Source organism: Phodopus roborovskii, unplaced genomic scaffold (genome assembly GCF_943737965.1).
Source record: "Phodopus roborovskii unplaced genomic scaffold, PHOROB, whole genome shotgun sequence".
NCBI classification, from domain to species: Eukaryota; Metazoa; Chordata; class Mammalia; order Rodentia; family Cricetidae; genus Phodopus; species Phodopus roborovskii.
Window position 1 is genome coordinate 28,454 of NW_026125152.1, and position 21,463 is coordinate 49,916.

Sequence of the window (21,463 nt, forward strand, 5' to 3'; positions counted from 1 at the left end):
AGACGTGTTTCAAATAAAAAATGTTTAATTTTTCGGAAGACAAAATTAGCTTTATATTAATATACATGTTTCTGTTTTTACACACAAAATTGAGAGATGTAATAAATTCCATATTGGGAATTTGTGTGTGTGTGTGTGTGTGTGTGTGTGTGTGTGTGTGTGTGTGTGTGTGTGTGTGTGCGTGTGCGCGCGCGCCAAGGGCAGCATCAAATTATGCTCTAAGTGCTGGGAATTATACTGTCTCACCATATTTGAATGAATTCAAACATTTAAAAAATGTATATAACAAAATATATTGTTATTAACTAGACACTTCATTTTTCTAACATTAAGTGTAGTGTATTCATTGTTGTGAAGTTTGGATTTCTTTGTAATCTTTTGACTAAGAATTTGTGTGTGGTGGGAGTTCTGTTTTGGATTGAACCTAGGGCTTCGTGAATACAAAGTTGTATACTTTACCACTGATTTAATTTCCAAACCCTACAGATAGATTATAGTTAATCCTATCTAAGTTCTGACTAGCAGTTACAGTAAATATTCAATATCCTAAAAGACAAGAGGTATTTCAGACTTGTAATCTTGGGAATATATAACCAGTGTTGATTATAGTCTTCCTCTTTTATAATTTTAATTTTTGTTGCTTTTTTGTTACAAACTCACTATGGAGACTAGGCTTGCTGGGCTTTATAGTACCCCTCCCCCCAGTTATGTACTTAATATTGGTCTCAGTATAATGTGGAAGTACTGTTGGTTAATAGGCAGTTTCCTCAACATTACAACATAAAATTAAGTGGTAAAGGGTGTTTTGATTAAAGAGAGAAAAGAATTGGCAATATGTGAAAACATAACAAAAAATTAGTTCCAAAGTTGGAACCATAGGAGGCTCAAAGGAATATATATTCCCCTATGTTTACAAGATCAAAAGGGAAGACTTTACCTGTTAATGGTTATAATCCTTTCTATGCTGTTGTGCTAGGGATCAAAGCCACTTAGGCTTCACTACTAAGTTATGCCCCAAGTCCTACAAAGCTGAAAATGTCATTTGAATATAAAGAAGATTGGTTGCCCTCTTTCTAAAACAAATAGGAAAGATGACTAGTTTTTAAAAACAGTTTCTTTAATGTGTGAATGTGCCACAGTGTATGTGTTCAGGTTCGATGACAACTTTGCAGAGGTTTTGTCCTTTAACCATGCGAGTCCTGGAGATAGAATTTAGGTTGTCATACTTAGTGGCAATTGCCTTCCCCTGCTGAGCCATCTTGGTAGCCCTGCACAGCAGTTTTTAAAAATATGAATTACTCCTCAATGAGAATAGATAATAACACTAGCTAAACAAATTTGAAAGGATCACACTGTTGTTGTTTTAAGCCAATTTTGGTGTTTTTACTTTCTCTGTTGATTAGGTTGACCTCAAACTGAGAGAACCGCCTTCCTTTGCCTCCTGGGTGCTGGGATTAAAGGCATGCACCATAACCACTAGGCTTTTGTTCCATTTTTGTTTAACTTTGCTTTGGTTTTGCTTTTGCTTTTTTTGAGACAGGGTTTCCTTGTAACAGCACTGGCTGGCTGTCCTTGAACTCAGAGATCCATCTGCTTCTGCCTCCCAGTGCTGGGATCAAAGGTGTGCACCAGCAGAATTTTGTTTATAGTTTTGTTTTTTAGTTAGTTCATTTTTTACATTCCAATCTCAGTTTCCCCTCCCTCTCTTTTCCTCCCACTCTTTCCACTCCCCCCCCTCTTCCCACCTGCTCCACGGTTAGTGTAAGGCCTCCCATAGGACGTCTACTGAGTCTGTCTTATCATCTAGTTGAGACAGGACCAAGGCACCTCTCCCACCCCCACACCCCCTGTATCCAGGCTGGGCATGGTATCCTTCCATACAGAATGGGCTCCACTAAGTTAATTGGAATTTTGTGTTTTGATCTGATGGATAGAGTTTACTTTTTTGTGACCTGTTACTGAGAATTTATATATGCTGTTTTCTACTTCATTGGTCTTAGTAAGGTCATGATAAATGCATTCTAAGTTTAGCACTGCAAACAAAATTTTAGTAAAAACAAAGGGACAATGTTTTTGTGAGTAGTTCTACTTTTTAGAGTGGATTAATTTTTGATGATAAAGAATTAGTGTTTTTATATTTTGTGGTTTATTGGGATATGGAACACCTTATTTATAATTCATGTATTTAGTTTGTGGTTTATGTGTTAGTATATAGTATAAATGAGCCAATGTATATGCACTTCTGGAAGCCAGAGGTTGACATTGGTTTTTTTGAAACAGGGTTTCTTAGTGTACCCCTGGCTCTTCCAGAACTAGCTCTATAGACCAAGCTGACTTCAAACTTCCAGAGATAAGCCTTCCTCTGCCTCCCTAGAGCTGTCGATAAAGGTTTGCATCATCACACCTGGCTCAGTTACTATTTCTTAAAAAGATGTTTAGGTTTTAATGAATAACACATGGTCTTTGAACTACAAAACTTTTGCTGACAGCTCAGCAGTGGATCACTTGTCTTGCATGTGCAAAGGCCCTGAATTCAGCCTCTAGTACAAATATAACCAAGTACAGGAAAACTGTGAAAATAATTTATAAATGTTCTATTGCTATTAAATCCCTTTTCCTGAAAAATGTTATTCCTCTTTGTAAGTAACTATGGAACAATTTGCAAAGTTAAGACCGAACCCAGGACCCTACTGCATAGTTATCCTAAGTTTTAAACCAAGTTCTACCTCAGTCAAGTTACTTTTAGAAAAGTAACTGTCTTTAGTATTAATAACACTGTGCTCCCACTCCTTATTAGCATATACTTTTGTGAAGACCATGATTGCCAATTATTTTTAATAAGATGATATGTGTTTATGTGCCTTTTTATGGTATATGTAAATGCTTTGTAGACCCTGATTGGAGTTACACAAAAGATCTAACAGTTGACAGAATTTCTTTATACTTGCTTTTAGAATAAAGGTGGGATTGATAAAAAAATTTGTTATAAATAAAATGTAGGTATATCACTGGTGTCTTTTTAACATAAAATAATGTTTTGTGGTAATTGTTACTATCTGGAGGATGTGTGTATATTTGCATACAAGTGTATTTTCTATTAATACTGTCTTGATTTTATGATGTTTTATTTGCTATTTGATGTCCACATTGTTTTTCTATGCAAAACCAGGTTGAAAATGGATACATTCAGTTCTGTATTTACTGTCCTTAACCTCAATCTTAATGTACAAATTGGAAACAATCATTTTGTGAATCACTGTTGCCTTTATTCTACAAGTTTTTTTTTTTTTTTTTCTTTTTTTTCTTTCTTACAGGTTCTTCCCCTACCCTTTATGCTTGAGATTGAAACCAAGCTCTTGTGCATGATAGCTGGGCACATATTTGCCATAGATCTGCATGCCCAGCTATAATAAACTTTCAAAAGTCATAGTCACAATAATTTTTTTCAAGTTTACAAACTGCACATTTATGGGATACTATGTAACAATGTGTTTTGAAATATGTATGTGTGTGTGTGTATCATATAATGTTAAACATATCAGAGTAAATATTCCTGTATTATCATTTCTTCCTCATTAAAATATTCAGAGTTCAGTTTTTGGAATATATAGTACATTGTCATTTAGTCAACCTACTGTACATTAGCATACACTGTGATATTAAAAGTAGTGTATTTGCTGTGTGTGTTTGAAAGAGAGAGGGGAGAGAGAAAATTCTTTAATTTCTGCAATGAAATCTGAAAAGCTTGCTAAGCAAGAACTATGCATTTTGATAACTGATACTTAGGAATCTTAACCTTTGGATATAAAGTTGGTTCTAAGACAAAATTACTTTTTCTCAGGTTATTTGATAGGATCATGATTTAATAAATATATGGAAGAAGTATAGGTCAGCTATGTTTTGGGAGGATTTTTTTTTAATGTAAAAATTTCACTTGGATATTGTATTTGCATCTCAGTGTCCTGATAGATTTCTGTTTTGATTTTCTGCTGACAGGTCACATTTAGGGCAGGCAAAACATAAGGGATATATCCCTCCTGAGAGTAGAAAATCTAATTTTAAGGCACCCAAAGTGCAATCTAATACTACTTCTGAACTGTCAAGGGGACACCTTTCTAAAAGGTAAATTTTCACATTGCTTGTACAATTTCAAGGAAGGCTTAAATTGCATATAAATTATTGCATAAATTAAAACTTACAGGGTTATCTCAGATATTACTACACGTTTTCCTTTTTTCCTCTGAGTATGTTATTTTATTCCCTTTCTGGTGATATCACTGATACATACCTTAGGCAGTGAAATTTTTATTTGCTTAGGTTCCTCATTTACTTAAACCATGATTGCATTTAAAAACCCTGTATATGTGTGGGTATGTGCACATGAGTGCCAATGCCCTCGGGCCAGAAGAAGGCATTGGATTTCTCTGGTGTTGGAGGTACCTGGTCTGGGTGTTGGGAACGGAACTCAAGTAAGTCCTATGGGAAGAATAGCAATTGCTCTTAATTGCTTGTGCCCCATTGTAGCCATTTGAAGGTGTCATTTAATTAACTTTTTCTTTAATGCTGGTTGTTAGAGTCTGTTTAAGTCAATTATTTTTGTTAGTTTAAGCCAAGTCAGTATTCTCCGTGTTGCTTTGAGCCTGTCCTGGGGACTAGCTCTGTAGACCAGGATGACCTCGAACTCACAAGAGATCCTTCTTCCCCTGGCTCCCCAGTGCTGGGATTAAAGGCATGCGCCACCAACACCCCCAGTATTTTTTTTCTAAAGAAATTTTATTTTATGTATGTGCTACATACATACGGGTGCTAGAGAAGGCCAGAAGAGGTTTTGGATCCCCTAGAACTGGAGTTATTGGTGGTTGTGAGTCACCATGTGTGTGCTGGGAATTGAACAGCGGTTCTCTGCAAAAGCAGCAAGTGCTCTTAAGTGAGCCATCACTCTAGATCACCAGTTGGTAGTAGGCTTTGCAAAGGGGTGTTAATGTGAAGATTCTTTGTTTTATAAGATGGTGTGTAACCTTTCAGGAAATGTATTATTTATGCTTATTTCCTCTACACATTGGGAAAATGTTTGTCTTTGAGAAATTTCAGTACTCTTTCTTAGTAGTGAGCATTCTTAAAACAATAAACTCTTTAGATTAGGAGTGTTTTAATGTCAGTGATCTTTGACCAAAGAGTACTCTTACTTTTGAGCTGAGCATAGTATCACAAGCCTATATTCCCAGCACATGGGCATGGAGACAAGACCTGTTTTCAGAGACTCTGTTAGGTATAGACCATTCTGAGCTGTGAGAGAGATAATACCTCTTCCTTCCCCACCCCTATAAGAAGCATTCTTATTTTCCAACAAAATATATTTAAAAGCCACAGACTTTTCCTTTCGTTTTTGAATTATTTGAAAATGTTAATATTGGGCTTCACAGAAATTGTCCCATCCCCCCCTTCTGTCCCAAGTACTTAGTCCAAGTATTTAGGGGAGTTGGGGAGTTAAGTGTTAGGTAGCAGGTTTACTCAAGATAGGCTACTACTAACTTTTTCTTATCTAACTTCTTAGAAGCTGCAGTTCATCATCTGCTGTCATAGTTCCACAACCAGAGGATCCAGACAGAGCCAATACTTCTGAAAGGCAGAAAACGGGGCAGGTGCCTAAGAAAGACAATTCTCGAGGAGTGAAACGCAGTGCTAGTCCAGACTACAACAGGACCGGTTCTCCTAGCTCTGCGAAAAAGCCCAGAGCATTTCAACACATCGAGTCTGTCTCAGGAACCAATAAGCCACATAGTAAGTCAAAGAAGAGACATTTAGACCAGGAGCAACAACTGAAATCTGCACAATTGCCATCAACAAGCAAGGCTCACACCAGAAAGAGTGTGGCTGCTGGTAGTTCACGGAGTCAGAAAAGAAAGAGGACAGAGAGTTCTTGTGTAAAGAGTGGATCTGGGTCTGAATCAACTGGTGCCGAAGAGAGATCTGCAAAACCCACCAAGCTGGCTTCAAAATCAGCCACCTCAGCCAAAGCTGGGTGTAGCACCATCACCGATTCTTCTTCTGCTGCTTCTACTTCCTCCTCATCTTCGGCTGTAGCCTCGGCCTCTTCTACTGTACCACCTGGTGCCAGGGTGAAACAAGGAAAAGACCAAAACAAGGCCAGGCGTTCCCGTTCAGCATCCAGCCCTAGTCCCAGAAGAAGCAGCAGGGAAAAAGAACAGAGTAAAACTGGTGGCTCTTCAAAATTTGATTGGGCCGCTCGTTTCAGCCCTAAAGTTAGCCTACCTAAAACAAAACTGTCTCTTCCAGGGTCTTCTAAGTCAGAGACATCAAAACCTGGACCTTCTGGATTACAGGCCAAATTAGCAAGTAAGTTTATGGGACAATCTTTCTTTACTCAAAGAATATCTCCTGGTTGGTCAAGATTGATTATGCTTTTAAGTAGTTTTATTTATTCTCTCTTAGATTGACTATTTTATCTCCTTATGGCAGTGCATAGCAATTGAAATATAAGTTAAATTTGCAGAGACAGTCAAGGGAATGTTTTATTACTGCTAAGTAATCTAATTTCAGTGACTGTATGTTTGTCTTTACAGCACTGCTGATCAGTCATTTCCTAATGTCAGCATGGGGGGAAATGTTGGTGTTCTCTACTATGTTTAAAGAGTGCAATATTTTATGACTTCTTTCAGGACATACACCCCACACCCCTTCTCAGGATAGTTTCTCCTTATAACTGGGGCAAACAGATAACTGGCTTTCTAACTGCTGATAATTCTATTGTAAGAAATAAATGACAAAGAGACCATTGAGTCACATCCTTTTCATTGGGCAAGGGGGGGTAGCATTTCTCTGTGTAGCCCTGGCTGTCCTGGAGCTTGTATTATAGACCAGACTGGCCTCAAACTCAGATCTACCTGCTTTTATCACCCATGGGCCACCACCACCTGTCCCTTTTTGCATTTATTATCAGGATTAAAGGTCTTTTTGTTTTTCAAGACAGTTTTATCTGTAGCAGCTTTGGCTGTCCTGGAAATCACTTTGTAGATTAAGGTGGCCTCAGATTCACTGAGATCAGACTACCTCTGCTTCCGGAATGTGAGATTAAAGGCATATTAAAGGTCTTAATTTTCTGTCTGTTATAAAATTCTTGACAGAGTCTCCACGTGTTGCTCAAACTAGTTTCAAGCCCTGTGATCTTAATGCTTTAGCCTGGGATTGCAGGCAAATAACCCAGTACTTGGAGCTCAGGTAGTTTTCTTTCTTGAGTCCTTATAAGACTGGCTAGATAGAACTATGGCATTCCTGGATTATTGAAAGCCTTTGAGTGGTTGCTGTTAGCATTTTTTTTTTTTAATTACATTTTTTTTTTTTCTTCCCTGTGTGTGTTTGTGGGTACACATATGTCATGGTACATATGTTTAAGTCAGAAGACAGTGCTTCTCTACTTTCACCCTATGGATCCTGAAGATTGAATTTGGGTCCTCACACCCAGTAGCAGGCATCTTTATTGGCTGAGCCATCTGACCAGCCCTCATGAATGTTTTTGTTCAATAACTTCAGCTAACCACTGAATCAGCCTAACTTAATATAGAGCCTGAGGTGTTAACTCTGTTTAGCTCTAAATCTGTAGCTGTGTACACACACACACACACACACACACACACACACACACACACACACACACACAAAACATGGGCGTGAGCTATGGAGCTTATGGAGCCAGAGGACAACTTGATTCTCTCCTACTTTGGAGTCTAATGTCTTTTAAGTTTGGTACTGAGTAAGCTCCTTAACCTGCTTAACTATAACATTTTTTTGTGTGTGACTAAATAATCATATGATTATTAGAAAAATGTCATTTAAAATTGTATTAAGTAATGCATAGTAGCTTGAAGTCAAAAGGAAATGAAAGACCTGCTTAAAAAAAGCTTGGCATCCCATCCTGCCCAGGTTTTATTATTTGTTTGTTTGTTTCTTGAGATTGGATTTCTCTGTAGCTTTAGAGCCAGTCCTGGAACTCACTCGGTAGACCAGGCTAGACTTGAACTTACAAAGATCCTCCTGCTTCCTAAGTGCTAGGATTAAAGGCGTGTGCCACCACTGCCTGTCCCTATTTTTTTCTTTTTGTTTTTTTTATAATTGGAAATATTGATGTCAACTCCTATCCTTCCTTCTTACTTGAAGTGAAGTGATAGTGTGTGGCTTTCTTTTATTGTTGTATTTGTTGGGTAGCTGTGTAGTTTTCATAGCTAGTGAATTGGATTCTGTTTACATTCTTCCTTTCATCTCCCAATTCTTCACTCAAGTTATTTGGTTCCTATTTCTTTTTCTTTTTTCCTTTTGGGTTTTTGAGATAGGGTTTTCTGTGGAACAGTCTGGACTATCCTGGAACTCACTCTGTAGACGAAGCTGGCATAGAGATTACTCTGCCTCTGCCTCCTGAGTGCTAGTATTTAAGGCAGCACCACCACTGCCCCAGCTTGGTTCTTATTTCTTAAGGTAGTTCCATGTCCAGGTGATGGCGCATAGTAAGTACTACCGGGCCATGCCTTCATGCTCTACTCAAATGTTCATTTCTTTTTAAGACAGGGTGTCTTTATCCAAGTAAGGTTGAGCTATAGCTCACTGTACAGCTCAGGCTTGAACTCTTGATCCTCCTGCCTGAGCCTCTAAAGTGCAGAAATGACAGGCATGTACCACTAGGCCTATTTGAGGTTTCTTATAACAACATTTAAATTTTTTATGTATATGGGTGTTTTGCCTGCATTTATGACTGTTTGCCATTTGCATGCCTGGTTACCTCATAGACACAGGGTGTCAGATTCCCTGGAACCGGAGTTACAGTTGTGAACTGCCATTTGGGTACTGGAAATTAAACCAGGGTTGTGTGGAAGAACAACTACTGAATACTGCCATCTCAGCTCTCCCAGCCAACCCCCTTAAAGAAATAGTTTCTAGGGTGTGGTGTGGTGGTATACTTTTCAAACCCAGCAGCCTGGAGAGTGAGGCAGAAGCATGTAGACCTTTATAGGCTTGAGGCCAGTCATGACTGCATAGTGAGAGAGGGGGGAGAGGAAGGAGGGAAAAGTAGGGAGGCAGGCAGAATGAAGGGGTAAAGGAATGGTCCCCCCCCCCCCCCTTCTCTCTTTTGAGACAGGGTTTCTCGGTATTGCTTTGGAGCCTGTTCTGGAACTAGCTCTGTAGACCAGGCTGGCCTCGAACTCACAGAAATCCATCTGCCTCTGCCTCCTGAGTGCTGGGATTAAAGTCATGCACCACCAACACCCGGTTAAAAGCAAAGATTTTATTTGTATATATTGATTATACAAAATTGGTTTCATTATGTCATCTTCATATATACAAATAACATTCTCCTTCCTCCTGGCAATTATTCCCTAATATTCTCTCTCTCTACCATCCTCTTCCCTTCCTCCCTCACTCCCTCCCCTCATCTCCCCCCCCCCCCCAAGCGTGTGTATGGTGGTATACAGGTACCCATTTGTGTATGTTGAAGTCTGGGTAGCACCGTCTTTCTTTACCCTTTAGTCATGTCTTGATTCCTTATTGTGGAGGCCAAACTTAGGGAGTCAAGAGTTCTTGCTTCTGCCTTCCACTTTGGATTCTAGGGATTTAACTCTGATGTTGTGAGGCATGAATCATCTCTCCTGTGCCAAAATATTAATTTCTCTCACCCTTTGCATTGTTTGTTGCTCTTTGTAAGGCTCTTTAAAGCATTCGGCACTTTCTTAGTACTTTGATCAAGTCAAGTCTGTGCAGTTACTACTGAGCAGTGCAAAGATGCTTATCTCACAAAAAAAGCAGCACTAATCTATCGAGTATAAACATAGTTGTTTAGAAGGGAATATGTCTATTTAGTTAAAAAAATAATAGTAACTCCCACTAGAGCTTATACCACCCACCACAACTAGTAACACCATGAGTTTACAGTAACATGTGAATTCTCTCCTGTGGAGTGATTGGGGATGTCCTTCTGTGTGTGTTTCTCTTATTGATTGATGAATAAAACAGTGTTTGGCCAGTAGAGGCAGGAAGATAGGCGGGACTAGGAGATGAGGATGCTGGGGGAGAGGCAGAAAGGCACCTTGAGGAGATGCCAAAGGAGGTAGCCAAGACCTTGTGGAAATATATAGTTTAATAGAGATGGGTTAATAATTAAGACAGAGCTAGCCAATAAAAGCCCTAGCCATTGGCCAACAGTTTTATAATTAATATAAGTCTTTGTGTGTTTATTTAGGGCTAAAGTGGTAGAGGGATCTGGCTGGAAAGGAAATCCAGGAACAGTGGAGTGATAACAAATCTGCTCAGAAAGCAGTTGGGTTGCTTTTTTCACAGACTTGCCATTATTGTGCCATATGTCACTTGGCTCATCTTGACATATGATCCACTGCTGAATGAAAGCTTGCCCAACAGTCTTGAACAGCCACTAGCACTAGGAGGGCTAGTCGGTAAAGAGAAAATTTCAAGCTTAAGTGCCAGCTTGATTTTTCTGCATCCTCTAACCTAGATGTATGGCCACTTGAGCGTAAGGTTTTATCAGCTAATTCTGCAGTTGTCTGTATTGTTTTGGGAGTTTCATGGGACTCTTGATTGTATAGGAAGATAGCCCAGGCTCTTTTTAAAGGATTTTCCTTGAATTAGCATTGAAAACAAACAAAAATCCACCAAGAGTTCTGTCAGTTAGTTGGAACATGAACAAACTAGCTATTCTACTAATCTTGCTTTCATGATCAGAAACTTGATGGAGTGTACCCAGACTCATTATACAGTATCACTTTCTCAGTGTATGTGGTCAGTGTATTGCTTTCCCAGTGTACCCTTTGTATTCCTTCCTTCCTTCCTTCCTTCCTTCCTTCCTTCCTTCCTTCCTTCCTTCCTCCTTCCTCCTTCCTTCCTTCCTTCCTTTCTTTTTGAGACAAGGGACAAGGTTTCTCAGTGCAACAATCCTGGCTGTCCTGGAACTTGCTCTGTAGACCAGGCTGGCCTGGAACTCAAGATCTGCCTGTCTCTACCCTCCCCCCCAAATCCCTAGTTGGGGATTAAAGATATGCACCACCACAGCTGTAAAATTTGACCAACGCCCACCGTAGTTTATTTCTTTACAGATGTTTTCTTTCAACTTTAACGTGCAGTGAGAATGGGTAAAGAGCGTATTCTAAGATTTGATTGACAAGAACTTTGTGGTAAGGGACATTTTGATTCACTTGTAGTAAGAAGTATAGGATAAAGTTAAAAAGCCCAGAGGCAAAATCTAGTTAAAGAGAAATGGGATAGTTTTTTAAGTTAGCTGTGTGGATGGGTGACTGGCTCCTGGGGTTCTCCCTCTTTTCTGGAGCCTGGATTCCTCCTATTTATTCTCTTTGCCTAGCAGCCTTGCTTGTTTCTCACTCCTTCCTATTAGCTATTGCCATTTTTAGTTATTCTCAATCTTGTCAAATTGACAGTATTAGCTATCACGAAGTATTTTGCCAACACCTTCTTATTAATGTAATGTGATTTTTAAAGAAATAATTACAAAATGAGTAGTTGATAATGCCAAGTTAATAGAAGGAATATTTGGTTACAGAAAAATTTCTCATTTTATGTGAACTTAGCCCTCATTTATTCTCATTTATTTAAAGTAAACACAATGTGCATACTGTTGCTAACATAGTATTACCAGCTTATTTCCATCTTGAATTTCATATTCTGTTAGTGAGATGATGCAGCTTATGGCCATTTTTGGAATTTTACAAGAATCAAGCAGATGGGTTCTGAGAAAGCAGTTTTATTTTTTGAGAACTCTTACCAGTTTGATACATGGTATCTAACTGATGCATCTAACACAGAGAAAACTAAAATGAATTGAGCAGCAGCGAGGAATTTAGAAATTAGACATTTGTTAAGTGTGATGATCTATTATTTATAATTTACTAGAGCTTACCTGAGGGTTCAGAATACAAAGCTAGCCACAAACCATAGAGGTCAGACAATGGTGATACACACCTTTAATCACAGGATTCAGGAGATAGGCCAATGTATCTCTTTCTTGAGTTCAAGGCTACCCTGGTGTAAACAAGAGTGAAGAGTAACAGAGCTCATGCCTTTGATCCCAGCAGTTGGGATCATTTGCCCTTAATTCCAGGATTTAAGTTATAAAAGGAAGAAATAAAGTCAGTTTTACAGAATTAGTCTCTAGCCACATTGAGAAGATTATGGTAGTCTGAGTGACTCAATCTGAGGAACAGTGAAGTTGGGAGCAGTCTGATGATCACCTCTTTGGTCTGAGCATAGTAAGAGCTAGAGGTTGGCTACTTTGCTTATCTGACCATCAGCTTGAACCCCAATATATCTTGAGTTTTTTATTATTAGTGTTACAGAAAGCTTTTTATAGTGTCACCCTTGTTGAGTTGGAAAGATGGGCTTATTTTTGTCTCTTATGAGGTAGAAAACTTAAAATAGGGTTAAATGTCAAGCTGTGGGGCAGGCCTTTAATTCCAACATTTGGGAGGCAGAGGCAGGAAGGAGCTCTGGGAGTTTGAGGTCAGTCTGGCTCACATAGTGAGTTCTATACCAGCAAAGGCTACACAGGGACACAAAGGAGTTGCCTATATTACAGTATAGCTTTCAAAATAACCCAGCTGCTTAATAATTCAAATATGTAACTATTTTGAAAAGATACCAGGAAGGGCCACAGAGAGGGCTCAAAGTTTGAAACACTTGCCACACAAACCTGATGACCTGAAGTTGATCTTCAAAGCCTGATGTAGTGGTATTCACCTATAATCAGCACATTCTTATTTATGGTTGTGAGCCTAGCCTTTAATAATGGCTGAGCTATCCCTCCAGCCCTAATTAGCACATTCTTACAGTGAGATGCGAAGAGATAGGAGAATCATAGGCAAGCTAGCCATAAGTAGACAGCAGAAAAACAGACCCCTGCCTCAGAAACAAGTGAGAGGAGATGGCCTGCTCCTAGAAGCTGTCCTTTGATCTCCACATGCTGTTCCTCCAACAAAATTTTTAAAAAGATACAAACAAATGCTTTTGAAACCTATGAAAAGATAAGGAATTTTTTTTTTTTTTTTTAAAAATGTGCACTGTTGTTTTGCCTGCATGAATATCTGTATGAGATGCTGGATGACACAGAGTGCGGGGAATCGAACCTCTGTACTCTAGAAGAGCAGCCAGTGCTCTTAACCACTGAGCCAACACTCCAGCCGAAAAATTAAAAACATTGCCAAATTACTATTTTTTTTTGAACACATTAAAACAGATTATATCGAAGTTACCTAAGTGTTACTGTTAAAAACCAGTAGTGGATTATAGTTGTCTGTATCTGTATCTCCAGCACTGAGGCATCTCAGTGAAATTAAATTAAAATGTGTCAAATTTTAAGTCTAGTCTTGGTTATATTAAAGCAAAATGGTTCCCCCAAAAAATAAATAAATAAAATAAAGCACCCTTGTCAACAAAACAAACAGTATTCTTATTGTCACATGTGTTTTTATTGATCAGTTATTTTGGTATTACTAAACTAAGTGTGCCTTAAAAGCCTGTTGATTGCTTATTTCTCCCTGTGGTTTGATCTTTTATTTTTTAATTTTGTTTTTTTGAGACAGGGTTTCTCTTTGTAGCCTTAGCTATCTAGAATTCATTCCCTAGATAAGGCTGACCTCAAACTCACAGAGATCCTCCTGCCTCTGCCTCCTAAGTGCTAGGATTAAAGGCGTGTACTATCACTGCCTGGCTTGATCTTTTATTCTCCTTATGGAAAATGAGTACAACCCTGTAACATCGATTTATTAACATAGATGGAACCTCAGATCTGCATTATGCTACTGTGCTGTTTATCCTCAGACCTAGGAGGATTTGTGTCTTCACTCAATTTTATGTCCACTGAACATAAATTGTTCTTTTTGTTTATCCTTGTTGTATTACACGAATGTATAAATGTCTGTACTACAGGAAGGAAATGTTTCATTTTAACACATTATTTCCCTGAATTTAATGCTTTGTTTTGTTGTTGGTTTCCTTTTATTTGACCACATTACTTCCTCAATTCCATATTCCTTCCTAATGGTCTCCATACTTCTGCTTCATCTTGCTGAGGATAAGAAACCTCCAGATAGTTGCTCTTTGTGCCTGGTTGTATTACTGTCTCAGCTGTAGGGGATGTTTTATTCATTCAGCTTTTCCTGTTTTAGAGACTTTCCCTATAGCCTCATGTTCATAGTTGTCCTGTCTTAGCTGGGAATATAGATGCATATAACTATAGCTATTTCTCAGTTGTCAAATGTTTGTATTTTAGCCACTTAGCTTTTATTTTTCAATACCATAGCTACCTATCTCTTAATAATTTGTTTTTATGGAAGTTCAAGCACTGTCTGTTAATTTAGAAAGTAAAGCTATTTCATTGCTTTTGTATTTGCTTTGATTCCTTGTAGGTTGATAACTGTCCTTGTTTCTCTGAATCTGGGACTTCCACTAGGTTTAGACTTAGAGCCTAAAAGTTAGAATTGTCCCAGAAATACCAGTACAGTTAGTTATTAGTTGACTGTTGCCTGGTCCTTGTTTATTTTCTGCTTAGATTTCCTGCTTTTCTATTTTATTTTATTTTTTTTGTGTATGTGTGAAGGGGTTTCCTCTTACATGATCCTGTTCTTTTTGTCTTTGGTTTTCTCTTTCATTCTATTGGTAGCTTTCCATAGTTTCATCTTCCAATCTGTTGACTTTTTTTTTCCCCCTACACTCCAGCCCATGCATTTACTGTATTATTTTCAAGAGGCTATTGTGTTAGGATTCATTTTTTTTCCCTATATGGAATCCTATATTTGGTTTATTGACATTTGTTTCTTGACTATAGTAGTAGTTTTCCATGCTAGAATATTTTCTTTTTCTAACTTAAATGTATGTATGTTTGCTAGTGTTTGGATTTGTTTGAAACTAGGAACTTTTCAGTGTCTGGTAGTTGTGATTGTCACTTCATAGTCAAGTGTAAGATGCATGCAAAAATCTAATTTTTAATCTGTGAGCACATGAATTAGGTTTGACCGAGATTTACTGCCTAATGATTGGTTGGACTGTTTATTCTGTAATGAAACCTCATCTGTTACTATTTTTAGCTTTCTTTTTCTTGTGCTGGTAAAATTCCACGGGGAAGATTTGAAACTCCTGTCTGAAAGTAAAGGTGTGTCAAACTTTTGAGAAACTTGAACTGAGAAGAGTTCTGGGGTGTGGTGTAGGACTATGACATTTATTTTTAAATGGCTGCTTTAATCAAAGATTTCTGTAATTTACATGGTGTAAGATACATCAATCCTGTGTTTCCTGGGTCTAGAAAGTTGCTCAGCTTTACAAATTGGTAATACATAGGAAATCTGTAATCTGGGTCTGGAAATTGGGTAGCTTCATAAACTTACCATCATTTAATATTTGGTTTTAACCCCCAAATTGCCCCCAGAGGTTCTTGGCACCATCAGTTCCTGAGTTTTTAGTGTCTGTAGACTCAGTTCTAATTGATTGTTATCTCAATTTTCTGCCTTTAGCATTTTGGATTGCAGTCCCTAATGTTTGCTTTTCACTTGGAAAACTGAGTTGTGATCTTAGCTTTCATTCTTACCATCTTTGTCAATGTTTCTTTTTGTTTTTTTAATTGGGTGGAGGGTTCAAGACTGTGTGTGCGCGCGCACACGCCTGTGTACGTATGTGCATGCATGTCTGTCTTTCCCTGGATGTCAGATTTTTCTTTTAATGGATATTTTGGTGGCATTTTTTTGAAGTGTAGAATTCAGTGCATGTTTTTTTTGTCTCTTTTTAAATCCAGAAGGCAGGTGTTTTTGCTATGTAGGTACACATGCTTTCCTGGGTTTTCATGATACTAGGCATCCTCCCCTCCCCGGTCCTCCCCTCTTCCCTTCCCCTGTCCTGTCCTATCCTGTCCTCCCTCTCTCCTCCCCCTCCTCTGTCCTCTCCTCTCTCCCCTCCCTCTCCCCTGCCCCCTTCCTCCTTCCCTCCCTCTCTCCCTTTTGTTTTTTGGATGTGGGGAAGTGAGACTGGGTATTTTTGCTTTTGGTGTGTGTGTGTGTGTGTGTGTGTGTGTGTGTGTGTGTGGCTTTGTATATTAGGATATGGGGAAGCAAGACTGGGTATTTTTGTTTTAGGTAGAGGTGTGTGTGTGTGTCTGGCTGGCTGGCTTTGTATACTAGGCTGACCTGGTGTGTGTGTGTCTGTGTGTGTCTGTGTCTGTCTTTGTATACTAGGCTGACCTGGAACTCAGATCTACCTACCTCTGCCTCCAGAGTGCTGGAGTTTAAGAAGGCATGGCTTTCCTTTTTTTTCAGTTTCTATCTATCTATCTATCTATCTATCTATCTATCTATCTATCTATCTATCACTATCATGTTATGTAGAAAGAAACATGTAACATGACATTATTAATAATCTCAGCAGTTATTTTTGTTGTTTTATTTTTAAAGACAGGGTTTCTCTGTAGCCCTGGATGTCCTGGAACTCAATATGTAAAGCAGGATGGTCTCAAACTCAGAGGTCTGTCTGCCTCTGCCTCCCAGTCATAGATTCAAAGAGTGCACCACCACCTCCTGTTTCTTAATAGATTTTTAAAAATTATTATTTTTATTTGCATTGGAGTTTTGCCTGTATATGCTGTGTCAGATCTTAGAGTTACAGACAGTTGTTAGCTGCCATGTGGGTATTAGGAATTGAACCCAAGTACTCTTAACTGCTGAGCCATCTCTCCAACCCCTTAACGGACTTTTTGTTTTTATTATAAGTGAAAATTGTTTTGCTAATTTTTCTCTATATATTGTATATTTATCATCCCTTTCTGCTTGATTTTTGAGTGCTTTTGATTTGAGACAGTGTCTCCTGTAACTGAGACTGGAGGTAATCTTGAAATAAAATTCTCTTCTCTGAGATAGGCTTTCTTGCAGGCCAGGCTAATCTTGAACGTAATCCTCCTATTTCTACCCCCAAGTGCAAGGTTATCGAATGTTTCGCACATGACTGGATTTTTTTTTTTTTTTAAATACTGACTAAATATGCCGTCAGCTCTATTGTGGTGTGCACTTCTGTTGTGTCTCCTGTGACTGAGATGTCAAGACAAAGACTGAATAGAGTAGAAAGCATATGTGTGTGATTATGGGAAAATTAACCAAAAAGCAAATGGAAATTTCAGGAATTCTCAAGCCAGTCTTACCAGTTATAGTGTTCTGATTCTTGTGCATTCACTTTGTATCTAGTTATTCTTCCACAAAGGTTATATAGAAATAAAAAAAAAAAATCTATGAAGCTTGGCTTATTATCAGTATCACTCTTGCCATTGAGTTTTATTTTTATAGAGCAATTTTATTTGAAGACTCAATATTCATCAATTTTTCTAATTATGTAGAGATAATCTATTTGAATGAGCAGTAATTTTAGCTTAAAAAAGATGGAGATAATCTAATATACTATTTTTTAAAATTTATGTGTATGTTGTATATGTAAATGCACAAGGAATGTGGGAATATGAGCCTGTGGGGATTAGAAGAAGGGTTTCCTGGAACTGGAGATACAGGTGGTTGTGTTAGGACCTAAATTTGGATTGTTGGCAAGAACAGTAAGCTTTCTTGATTTCTGAGTCATCTCTCTAGTCCCCTAGACATCTAGAATTAGTTTTTTAATCTATTCTCTTCCAGTCCCTTTATTGGTGCTTTAAGAATAGCCAGGCATGGTAGTAGTGTGGTGCACTTTAATCTCAGCACTGGAAGACAAGGCAAATATCAGACCAACTGGAGCTACATCATGAGATTCTGTCTTTGCCCCTTCCCCACTCCCCTACATAGTAGAAAAATTTGATCTTAAAAAGTTAAGTACAAGCTGGGCATTGGTGGCATGCACCTTTAATCCCATCACTCAGGAGGCAGAGAGTGTGAGATCTCTCTGAGTTCAAGGCCTGGCCGGTCCACAGAGCAAGTTCTAGGGCAGATTTTAAAGCAATAACAGAGAAACCCTGTCTTGAAAAATTTCTTTATCTCTCTGTGTGTGTTCTCTGAATTTGGAGTCCTTTCACAATTGAAGTTCTTTGGTTAAACAGAGCCTGCCACCTAGTATACTATCACACATTCTACCATTGTTTGTTGTGAAGAGAGGGGTTGGTAGGTAGGTGCTGTCATAGTAGCCGCTTCATTTAAAAATCAATAAAAATACCTCTTGATTATTAAAACTCTAGTAGTAGCAACTATTGGTATAAAGGCATTAGTAGTTGGCTTTCAGAATAATTGTAAGGTGTACTGGGTTGATTTCCTAATTCTGTTATAAAAAAATCAGTCATTCCATTAGTCTTTAGCTCCATGCTCATGGCATAAATGAAGTACTGTTTTGCATTGTCTATGTTTGTTCTTTTTTATTAGCCTTATGTAAAGTAGCCAAAATGATCAAGGGGTAGTGAGTATAAATTTAATGAGGGTTCTTCCCCCTCACCCTCTTGTGTAACACCCCTTGCTGTCCTGGAGCTACTCTGTAGACTAGGCTGCCTTTGAACTCACAGATTCTCCTGCCTCTGCCTCCCAAATGCTGAGACTAAAGGCATGTGCCACCACCGCCCAGCAAGATTGAACTCTTGAAGTATAGAATACTAGGGAAATTTCAGAAATTGGAGGGCAGAGGACCTGGGAAAGGCAGGACTGTGTGAAGTTTGGGTTGAGTGAGTGGACTGATCCTAAAAGATCACGAAAGAGCTGGTAGATTTTTCAAAAGCTTGATTGTCAGTTATTTCATGATAACTTAGAAAATTCAACTTTTCTGTTTTGTTTCCTTTGTAGGTTTAAGAAAGTCTACCAAGAAGCGCAGTGAGTCCCCACCTGCTGAGCTCCCCAGTTTGAGGAGGAGCACACGCCAAAAGACCACGGGCTCCTGTGCTAGTACCAGGTACTTAAATGCTTTTGAGTTTGTTTTCATTTCCCTTCTTTTGCTCAAGTATTTCAACTTTTATCAAAAAAATCTTTATGCATGTATTAAACTAATACCTTCCCCTCTTTCCCCTTCTCCCCTCCTCTTTTTTCTTTACACCTCTTTGCCTCTTTTTCTTCTCTGTCTTGCCTTGTCTTTTATTGTGTCCAAGATATCCTGAAACTTAGTATTTTCTTGCCCCAGTCTCTCAGGTAATGGGATCACAGGGGTATGCTACCACACCTAGCCCAGTAATGAATAGTAATGTAATTTACATATTAAATAAAACTTAAGGAATAACTTGACATAACTTTATTCAAAATTAAAAATCTGGTGACTTTTTTTCTAGAAAGGAGTGTGTGTGTATTTCCCCTTCTTTCTCTCCTCTCTTTCCCCCCCCCCCCCTTTTTTTTTTTCCCTGGCTGTCCTAGAACTTGCTTTGCAGGCTAGGCTGGTCACAAACTCAAAGATCCTCCTTCCTCTGGAGTCTGGGATTAGCTACATATGTGGCCTGGCTCTCTCCCCCCCTCCCCCAAGCCAACAATAGCAACAACAAAACCTCTTTTCCTAAGTAGGTCAGTGTGGTTGAGTTGAGTTGAGTAATCCTAGCACTTGGAGGAAGAGGCAAATAGATCCCTGATTTTGAATTGAAGCTTGATTGGTCTATAGAGCTAGTTCCAGGATAACAAGGGCCACATAGAGTGACCCTATCACATAACAAATGAATAAAAAATAACAACATGAAAGCTGGACTTTTCATCGTCAATACTTCAAAGGAGTAACACAAACCATGTTACTTTTTGATGCATTCATACCCTTTCCTCCTTTTTTTCAAAACATTTCTTGTAGTTATTACCAGTATCTAGACATTAGTCCAAGCTAGACTCTAGTAGTCATATTTCTATTAGTTAAAGGCAAGACTGGTTTACATAGTGAGTTCCAGGCCACCCAAGACTACATAGTGAGATGCCAGCTCAGAAAAGAAAAAAAGGTACACTCATACTCTGCCAAATAGATCTCTAGTGAACATCTTTTGTGCAGATGTGACTTAGTTTAAAGAAAGGTGAACTTTTCCAGTGATGTGATTGATGAATCAAAAGGATGCCTATTTTAATTATCACCAGGTGTGATGATAGTCCCAGTAGTTGGAGGCAGGGGCAGGCAGATCTCTGAGTTTGTGGTCAGCCTTGTCTACAAAGAAAGTTCCAAGATAGCTGGGGCTGTTAAACGTAGAAACCCTGTATTGACCCCCCCCCCCCGAAAAACCCCAAATCAAAATGAGGTGGGGGGGGGAAGAGAGTGAGGAGAGAGAACACAAATGAGTGAGTGCAAACCATTTTGAACAATCATGTGGGTGCTAGAAACTAAACCTAAACTAGGGTTCTTAACTACTGAGCCATCTCTCTGTCTGCCCCATGCTCCTTTTTTGAGTTTGAGACAAGGTCTCACTCTGTAGCTCTGAGTGGGTTAAAGGTAAGTGCCACCACCATCCTTGCTATTTATTTAGTAGTCAAATATCAACTTTTTAAAATGTTGTTTCTTCTAGGAAATGCAGTAATGGATCACTGATTTTTAGCCTGACTTATTTCAGTTCAGACTTTAAACTGTCAGATATTTGAATGGCATTTGATTCTTCACTAAGACAGTAAGACAGTTCAGTTTTCAATTTGATCACGTGCAATTAATTGTTAATGATGACATAAGGAAAGAAGTTGACTTATTTATTTACCTATTTATTTATTTATTTATTTATTTATTTATTTATTTATTTATTAAATGAGATGGGGTCTCTCTTTTTAACCCTGGCTGTCTTAGAATTCACTATGTAGATCAGGCTGGCCTCAAACCTAAAGATCTTTGTGCCTCTGCTTTCTGAGTACTGAGTTAAAAGATGTGTGCCACCACGCCCAGATAAAATATGAATTCTTCATAGCCTGAGACAAAAGACTTAAGTTCCTTGGCCTCCACACACATTTTCTTCATATTGCTTTTAAATTACTTAGAATTAGTATAACTGAATGTATTTGAGGTTTCTTAGTGATACCTTTGAGGATTTGAAAGAAAATAATTGAGTTCTACAGTGCTTTGGGCCAAGTTTTCAACCTTTAAAAAATATTGAAAAAATAGTTTTCTAAAACCATGTACATTTATTGATAAGTGGAGGTGCTTTTATGGGGCCAAAGCTGACAGATTCTCTGGAGTTGGAGTTATAGGAGTAATTAGCAATTTGTGAGTGTCCCCTTGTAGTTTCTGGAAACTCAGAATTGATCTCTAGAAGAGTTGTATGTTCTCTTTACTGTGGAGCACCTTTCAGTCTTACCAAAGGGTTATAGTATGTGAAGTCAGACTCACTTTGTGTTCCTAGACAGTCCAAAACATTTTAGCCTTAGGTTTTATTATTTCTAAGTTAAGTCAAGGAGCTGCTTTTTATATTGTAACATTGGATCACCCTTTTACATAATTTGCCTACTGTTTACTAGATAGAAGTAGGTCATTATCAATAAAATTAATTTGCTTTATGAAA

The 21,463-nt window shown here is 38.4% G+C and overlaps 1 protein-coding gene across 1 annotated transcript in view; it reads left to right on the forward strand.

The window, feature by feature from the left end:
- LOC127226263 (E3 ubiquitin-protein ligase TRIP12-like) overlaps window positions 1-21,463 on the forward strand; it is a 94,697-nt gene that overhangs the window by 12,251 nt on the left and 60,983 nt on the right. Inside the window, 4 exon segments of the mRNA XM_051190172.1 lie at window positions 3,997-4,122; window positions 5,555-6,210; window positions 6,298-6,357; window positions 18,813-18,918. Coding sequence (XP_051046129.1) covers window positions 3,997-4,122; window positions 5,555-6,210; window positions 6,298-6,357; window positions 18,813-18,918 — 948 coding nt within the window.